At 48.3% G+C, this 8,983-nt stretch overlaps 2 protein-coding genes across 2 annotated transcripts; one reads left to right on the top strand and one right to left on the bottom strand.

The window, feature by feature from the left end:
- Positions 1-2,738: 2,738 nt before the first annotated feature.
- LOC120661360 (histone H2A-like) lies at positions 2,739-3,471 on the top strand. Its single transcript, XM_039940209.1, has one exon. The coding sequence runs from the start codon at positions 2,833-2,835 to the stop codon at positions 3,304-3,306; it is 474 nt and encodes a 157-aa protein (XP_039796143.1). The 5' UTR covers positions 2,739-2,832; the 3' UTR covers positions 3,307-3,471.
- Positions 3,472-3,699: 228 nt separating this feature from the next.
- LOC120661359 (probable inactive purple acid phosphatase 29) lies at positions 3,700-7,325 on the bottom strand. The gene is made up of 4 exons (XM_039940208.1): positions 6,666-7,325; positions 5,506-5,897; positions 4,212-4,662; positions 3,700-4,045 (listed from the first exon to the last, which is right to left on the bottom strand). The coding sequence occupies exons 1-4, from the start codon at positions 6,982-6,984 to the stop codon at positions 4,014-4,016; spliced, it is 1,194 nt and encodes a 397-aa protein (XP_039796142.1). The 5' UTR covers positions 6,985-7,325; the 3' UTR covers positions 3,700-4,013.
- Between the last annotated feature and the right edge of the window lie 1,658 nt (positions 7,326-8,983).

The following is an 8,983-nucleotide window of genomic DNA, read 5'->3' as shown; positions in this document are numbered from 1 at the left end:
GCGCATACGGGAGAGGACGCTGCAGGTCGGAGATCTGGTTTTGCGATGAGCCATGTCGACAAAGGACAAGCACAAGCTCTCGCCGCCATGGGAAGGACCCTACAACATCGCAGAGGTCATACGCCCAGGCACCTACAAGCTAAAAGACTCCGACGGTAACATTCTGACCAACTCTTGGAACATAGAACAGTTATGGCGTTTCTTCCCGTAAAAGCACTAGCGGCTCAGTCCAAGTGCCCCGACCCGGCCACTTCCGGCTCGGAGCACTCGGGGCCCCGACACCTGTCGATTCTCTCTCCCGCACAGCACAGTGCACTCACCCGGCGTCCCGACCCGGCCACTCCCAGCTCGAAATCACTCGGGGCCGGACACCTACATTTTTACCTGCTCACAGCACACAAGCTCTCTGGTTTCTAGCACCCGGACCCATCCACATTTGGCTCGGAGCGCTCGGGGGCCAGACCATGGTCTTCGACCATCCTACCTTATGTTGTTTTTCGCCTCTACAGCCCCTTGCCCTGAGCATTCTCAAGCCAAGGCACTCCGGGGCCTCACTAGGATGGACCGTGCAGCACACGCACACTGGTCTCTCCTGTCACACAACACACGACTCTTTCTACTAATTCGCATGTTTTCCATCCTACTCAAGCATTTTTTTTTTCTGAACTATCCGATCAATTGGATCCATGTAACGATCTACGGCGACTAGCGAATGATGCCTCCGGGCCAGCTCCCGGCTATACGTCGCAGCCTACGATCAGCACGCAGTTCCAAAAGAAAGGAATGCAGAGGACAAAAAATGTTCACGAGCAAGCGGAAAAGCCAATAGTAGAATTCTTTTCAGGAAAAATAAAAGCTTACTTTGACCACGAAGCGCAAGATGTTCTTTCCCTCAGCACCAATCCCACGCAAAATGAAAACTAATATAAACTCGTTTATTTTTGCAACGGTGGATCCACACTCGAGGAAGGAGCGGCAGATCCGCCAGTCGACGACGCGTCCGCCATGGCTCCGGCGCTCCCACCGCTCACACCCAATTCCCGCTCCGCACGCCGGACTCTCCTCACCGCCGAGAAGGTCAGACCCCGCACAACCTTTGTCGGCAATGGGCTCTAGCCTCCTGGCCACCACAAGAACGTCGTCGTACGGCTTCCCAACAAAGAGATCATCCTCAAGACCTGCCAAATCCAGCTCTGGATGCCACAACACTACGGCGCTCAACGCAGTCGAAGCCCCGTGATAAGCCGCTATGGCCGTCAACGCGGCCAGCTCCTTGGGGACTCTCCGAAGATCATCCTGCAGAGGGCTCGAAGGCGGGGAGCCAAGGACGCAGGAGCAAATCTCTTGGGCCGACGACCGTAGTCGGTCAAACTCGCGCCACAAGGTCCGGTTCCGAGTAGTCATCTCTGAAAGAAACATCACAACACTATGAGGCCATGTTGCAAACATAATCAAAAGAAAGGAATGCGAGGGAAGTCACCATCCAGCACTTTCTCCATCGCTTGGCGACCCGTCTCTTGGTTCGCCAAGTCGGCCTTCGCGCGGGCACAACGGGCCCGTTCCTCCTCCAACCGGGCTTCTATGGCCTCCTCCAAGCTCTGTTAATATCCAAAAAAAAGTATGAGAGATAAAAACAATTCCACAGAATATTTAGAACACAAGAAACTCCAATAAAATATTTAGAGTGCTCGTGAAAGAGTCTAGATGTTTTCAAAAAAAGGAATTGCTATAGAAAGTTGAGAATAAAAGTCAGTAAAATCTGGATAATTCTCAAAATATAAAGATGATGAACAAATATATTCGAAAAGATGTTCACATCCCAAAATTGAAATTTTGGAGTGTGACAAAAACATACTTCCTCTGTCCCAAAATAAGTGCAATTCTAGAATTCAAAATTTTTCTCACAAAGAATGCAATTTTGACGTAGCAACTACAAAAGACAAGAGCCTCCGAAAACTTCTCATACAAAAGACAAACCAATGTATAGATTTTTCTTACAAAAGACAAAGGGCAATTTGGTAATTTGCACCTAGCATTGATTTACGTGTTAGATCCTAGAATTGCATTTATTTTGGAACGGAGGGAGTAAGCTGGAGCTGCTCTTATATCATAATATACATGTTGAAGTTTATAATGGTCAATGTAAATGTGAGCGCCCAAGAACATTACTACATTGTACTCTACAAACCACAATTTTAGAGGCTGTGTTTAGATCCGTAAAATATTGGTAAAAAGGATCACATCGGAAACTGTGGCACACTGTAGCACTTTTCGTTTGTTTGTGGTAAATATTGTCTTACCATGACCTAATTAGGCTCAAAAGATTCGTCTCGCAACGTACAACAAAACTATGCAATTAGTTTTTTTATTTACCTACATTTAGTACTCTATGCATGGGTCATTTGCTATATTTAATGTTTCGATGTGATGAAAAATTTTAATTTTGGGGGGTTTTTGGGGCATCTAAACACACCCGAAGTGAACACAGGCAGAATCATCATTCATTATTGGCGAAAACATCTGGCAGGAGAGGAGAGGGAGCCGAGTGTATATTTGTTCAAAAACACTGCTACTCCCACCTGATTGGCTGTGCTGTCCCTCTCGCGGATCGCCCCTCAGAAACTCATCCCTGCCGTCCAAACCCCTCCCGAGCTGGCCGTCCATTTCCTCGCCCACGGATCACCGGGCCCACCACCTCTCCCCACCCCCGCCACTCCCTTTAAACACAACCCCTCTTGGCATTTGGGCGGCATCACACCACTCGAATTCTCGCGCTCAGATTCCCCAATTTTCCCTCCTCCAAAGCTCTCCCGAAGCGCGGCAGCGGCGACCATGGACGCCAGCGGAGCCACCGGGAAGGTGAAGAAGGGGGCGGCCGGGCGCAAGGCGGGTGGCCCCAGGAAGAAGTCGGTGTCGCGGTCCGTGAAGGCCGGGCTCCAGTTCCCCGTAGGCCGCATCGGGCGCTACCTCAAGAAGGGCCGGTACGCGCAGCGCGTCGGCACCGGCGCCCCCATCTACCTCGCGGCCGTCCTCGAGTACCTCGCCGCCGAGGTGCTGGAGCTGGCCGGCAACGCGGCGAGGGACAACAAGAAGACGCGCATCATCCCGCGCCACGTGCTCCTTGCGATCCGTAACGACGAGGAGCTCGGGAAGCTGCTGGCCGGCGTCACCATCGCCCACGGCGGCGTCCTCCCCAACATCAACCCGGTGCTGCTGCCCAAGAAGGCCGCGGAGAAGGCGGCCAGCGGCGGCGCCAAGGAGGCCAAGTCGCCCAAGAAGGGCGCCAAATCCCCGAAGAAGGCTTAGACAGTAGAGACTCCAGTAGCACTGTGGTGTAACATGTTGGTGTTTAGATTTGTGGATGGGTTGTGTTCTGGTCTAATTTCGTCGTGGCTTGTGATCTGTGTTCATCAGTGAGATTTTCAGAAATCTGGGCTCGTTAGTTACTATATATGACCTGTTTCTTGTCCACATTTGCAACTCGGGTGGATATGTTTGCGGTTTCAGTTTAGAGTAGTACGGAATGAGCAGTGACAACAACTCTGCGTCGAAAGAGGGCAAGAGGCTAGAAGTGGCAAGAAACATATAAGGTCAAGTTCAAGGAAGTGAATCCGTATTGGAACATCCCACGTTCAGACATCATGCCAAAACGAGTTCATGAGATGAGAGACCAGTAGTTTGGATCGCACTTGAAAGATGTTGCCAGTAGCAATATATGAGATGGGACCTCAGCGGAATTGCATTCGCGTTTACCTTAGATCACTGCACTGTAGTTGGGGACACTTGTAAATAGTTGACATCTGCACTGAATTACAATTGCTCCACGACGTGTTATTTCCTAACTAGGGAAAAAAAATACAACCGGGAAACTTGTGTACGTGTAGTATATAATCTTCCTTTTCCTCCTGCACATTTCTGCATTTTGCTACTCTGTTAAATTGGCCATCCAACGATACACATCTATGCAGAGGCCAGAGAGTCCAATACGGTGCTCCATTTGCTGTCCACATGAGTTAACTACCGTCAGTATTCTTCTTGCGCCTCCCTGTCAATTGGTAATTCCTAAATTAGTTGCCGTGTCAAAAAGAAATAAGTTTGTGTCATCAGGACACAAATGATACATCTAACATCATATTAACTGTCCCAGTAACCCTTTTCATTTTACAATAATCATTGATCGAAGGCACCCATAGCCTCTGACCCTGTCTTACCATTAGTGCCTTTATTCCAGAGGATCTCAGAGTCAATTGTGCTGAGATGGGGATCATCAAGCCTCTTCCATGTCTTGATGGACTTCACTCCTTGCCATTCACCGTTGTCTGTCTTCTCAAGTTGCACAGACACCACCCTTGCTCTCCTTGACCACCCAGACTTCCCGTAGGCATGGTAACCAAATCCGCCAGCATAGCATAGCTGAATACCACTGAGCTTTCCGCAGAAGTCATTAATGTGATCATGTCCAATAAAGGCGGCCTTCACATCTCCAGCCTCCACCATGGAGGCAAAGAACCCAGAGTTGATTGATGCTGAGCTAATTCCCTCCTGTTTTACTCCAGTGATATTGGCTGCGGTAAAGCTGCTGAACTCCGGCAGTGGAATATGGAAGAACACAAGGCCAGGTGCTGGCTCCTTCTGCTTCGGGTTTTCATTCATATACTTTCTCTGCAATTTTTTAGATGACCGTTTGTGATGAGTAGAATTAAACCTAACATAATGATCTTTCTGAACAGAAATCAATGTATAAAGATAAACTCCGGGAGGCTTTATCTGGTTACATTTAATGTAAATTGATCTGACATTTAGAAACAAAGAATTTTGGGAACTATATCATCACCAACCGTAATTAAAATTGTTTCACTTAGCAATGTACTTAGGGCAGCTTCAACGGGGTTGCCAAGGAGGTGCTAGCAGGTGAGAGAAAGCCTTGGCACCTTGGCTAAACGGTGGAGCAGTGGTGCTAGTCTAAATTTTTTTGGCACCGGTAGCTTAACTGAGCACCCGGTGCTAACGTTAAAAAAATCATTCATTCCCATCGATGAGCAGCACATGGCGTGGGGAAAAGCTGAGTAGGGGAGTATTTTATTTTCTAATGTGGATTCAGAGCAGTGCTAGACTTTGCTAAACATTGGAGTAAAATGTGACAAGCTAGCACCACCTGACGTGTCAGAGGATAGCTCATCTTTCTGCACTATACGTTGGAGTTGCCCTTACTGATTTAAGACATCTGAATGACTAAAGATAAAACTTTGCACAGTTAAAATTGGTACATCATACAAATCAGTAGTACATATTTTAGGAAGCTTGTAATATAAGATATGCTGCCCTCCAATTCATCATTTTCTCTCAGCTGATTCACAATGATTTGTTTCTAAAATATAATAGATGTCACAAAAGTGATCCAATTTATATATTAGGAGCAATAGTCCTGACCTGTTTGAGTTATTGTACAAGACAAAACAAAGAGCTAAATTAGGTTTTTCTTCTAAAGGAATATCACCAACTTACCTGTAGGCTTGAAGATGTTTGTTGGAACCAGACTTGCTGTGAGGCCTTGATCCAACCATAACCTTTGATTGACGGTACAGTAGAATAGTCACCACTGTCTAGGAAATACAGGTTGAGCACTGATTTTTCACCCAGTGATGTTCCTTCAACCCCGGAAACTTCCAAATTATAATTACCATAGCCATCAATTTCAATTCCTTCGGGGTTGAGTCCTGAAAGGCTGTTCTTCATGCTCACAAGGTGACGCATTACACCCTCACGCGACAGCGTACCCTCTTGGTCATGGTTCCCAATCACAGCTGCCCAAGGAAGTTTCATGTCAATGGCTGGGGCAATCGCTGCATCCATAGACTTGGCCGCGTCACTTGAATCCGCACCATAGATGTTATCACCTGCACAATGAAATTTGATTAGTAGTTTATTACGGTGAAATGTATGAACTATGGACATCACTGCTCTGACATAATTGAGCAAACATTAATATAAAAGCCAGTTGTTCGTTGCAACTTTGGTTTCCCCAAAATACATTATCTGCACCCAGCTAACGATAAAGCATGGCAGGAACTAGAGAAGATCACAAAGGGGGATGCATTGTACTGTTCTCGGATCCTTTCAGCTCCATTCGATATTTCGATGCAGTAGTGCTCATCGCCCTCATGGAGACATGGACACAGCCATCATAAGACCTGTTGCCGACTGTGGTCATCCCAGGCCAATCAACAACGGGGAACTCAACTGTTCGGGCATGGCGCCATGCGACCGGGGCCCCTAGGATAGGATAGGGAATTCCTGAATCCAGTCTGAACTCTGAAGCACACAAGCTTCCACTTGCCCTGCCCCTCACGTGCTGTCGCTTGTGAGATGTGAAACCCGTGACATGTGTCTTGTTGTGATCAAAGCCACTGGAGGTACGTTTCATTTTTTTTCATAACGGGATCTCGAATAATTAACGCCAACACGCTGGAGATCTCTCTCATCAATCATCAGCAAGCACACACTGACTGAGTAATCTTGTCACTTACTCTATCCGACTAAATTTGAAAAGCTACTCTATCCAACTAAACCGCAGCGCCAATCTAACCACGAGCAATAGCGAGACTGATCCGGATGAAAGTGGCAATGGATTGGGGGCAGAGCCGCAGAGCAGCCTGTGTACCCACCGGTGAAGACGACGAGGTCGGGGTCCTCGTCGCGGAAGACGCGGTAGAGGAAGGCGGTGGTGTTGAGGTCGGAGCACCCGGCCACCTGGGACGGGAGCACGTCCTCGCAGCCCGTGGCCCGGCCGTCGGCGTAGTGCATGTCCGCCACCTGCACCACCTTGAACGTCCCGCTGTCGCGCCGGAACCGCAGCCTGGTGCTGGTACTACCGTGCGCCCCCCTCCCCCTACCCTTTCCCTCGGCGGGAGCGGCGCGGCCGGCCGCCGCGGCGACGAGGACCAGGAGCACCGCCAGCGGCCGGAGCCCGAGGCCGCCGCCCATGCTGGCGCGGCGGTGCGGCGTTGGAGACTTGGGAGTGATGCAGTATTGCAGTGGGACTGGGATCGGAGGGATGCAGTGACCAGTGAGATCGATTTCGGCGGCTTTGCAGAGGAGGAAGGAATCTGGTGGCTGGCCCGGGCCGGGGGGTCGTTGGGTTGTTTATAGGAGGGTGGTTTTGATTTTCTTATCGCAGGCGGCGGGCTCGGCACAAGAACGGCGTGCGGGGACGCGAACCCACGCCGAGATCGGAGCAGACGGACGAGCACGCCAGAGCCTGGCGCAGACGGGCTCGTCCTGGCTCCTCGCCGGTGCGCGTACGAGGCGCCGGCGAAGGGGACCATACCGACGGCACGTTCGATACGCCCGGTATGAAGGACTCGATCGGTCGTCTCTCGTGACATGATTAGTTGTTGCCGAAGAAGACTAGGGCGCGCGTGTGGACCGGCGACTGCGCGGCACAGTGGAGGAATCCCCCCCGGGGCATATTCGGCCTTCCATCTCTCCAGTCATGCTACTACTGGAGTAGTCAACACCGGGTGGCGATCGACACCACGGCACCAGACGCGCCTGCTGATCGTGAGCAGGCAGGCGTCCCGGTGCGACGGTGCGTTGACCGGACGAAAATCAGGGACTCGGGTCGCAAACTCGACGACGCCGCTCGGCGGCAGTGGACGGCTTGCCGCTGGCACACATGTGGCCCGCGCGGAGGGGCTAGGGGATTCCTATCTATCTATCTATCTATCTATCTATCTATCCAATCTATTCGGCCCAAGAGCCAGGAACAAAGGGCCCAGCGAGAGAGCCCAGGACGGCTCTCACCACGTCGCATTTCGTGGATCGACTAGCAACCACAGCGCGGCCTTGCCGCGCCAACATTGGAGGGAGCCAAGTGTTTCTACTGGCGGTGCATTTTGGAGTATATTTGCATTGGGTCCTTCTAGTATAGCAGTATGTGTATACTGAATATGTTGATAGTCACGCATTATTTCATCACTTCAAATATTTTCGTTGTGCTTGCTATGATTAATTCATGCTGAGAAGAGAAGCGTTTGCGCGGAGTATATGAGAGGAAGGCCAGCGAGGGAAGCAACATGAATTGAACTTTAAGATAATATAATCCAATTGAACATCTTACTATTTAAGTCTGGTCCCCATATGCTTACTCAAGCAGTATGAAATCCATTTAGATTTAGCATACAAAGAAAATGGTAGCGTGAGCTTGATGGCCTCACAAATTGTCCTAGGAGTAAAGAATTTGATATTGAACTTAGATATAAACCTAAATTATAAGTCACTATCCTTGAATTATATTTCAATCACATCCAATATATTGATAATCTTTAATTGTATTTGCCTTGTTACAAATCAAAGTGGCGATAGATAACTGTCTTATACTTTCAACTTTTTGGCAGCAACACCCCTAGCCATAGGAAAAATACAAAGTCTCATGGGTAATTAACCAAACAGGTTTGATAATGCGACCATGTAGGTAAATTGACAAAACTACTAAAGTTCATGGTAATAGCAGCACTCAAGAGGTTAGTGGCAAAAATGGAAAGCAATGCTGTTAATACTACAAGATAAACAAACAGAACATGAAAATATATTTGTGCGTGTTGCAAATAAACATATACTAGCTAATTATTTCTATTCAAAGATAGAAACATAATTCCTTGTTGAAATGTTGAGCTCCTAATTTGGGAAATTAATCTAAGGACAGCTCTGGGGGAAAATCCTCAGGATAAATAGAACAAAGAAATGATATCAGAATGACATAACTGGCAGTTGTAACTCTTGATCAAAAGTTACAACTCTCCACATGGATGTTTGTCAGGCAAATAGGATGTTTACACCATGACACAAGGAAATCAATGTATGAAATCCTAAATTTCATTATCCATACAGTAATAACTAATGATTCTTTGCGGATATATTAAGCCTAGAATTTCAATCATGAAGCCAATTTGATTATAAAAAATCATCAGGATCTGATATGAGT

Source organism: Panicum virgatum, chromosome 2N (assembly GCF_016808335.1).
Source record: "Panicum virgatum strain AP13 chromosome 2N, P.virgatum_v5, whole genome shotgun sequence".
NCBI lineage: Eukaryota > Viridiplantae > Streptophyta > Magnoliopsida > Poales > Poaceae > Panicum > Panicum virgatum.
This window is presented reverse-complemented; position numbering and strand designations above follow the sequence as displayed.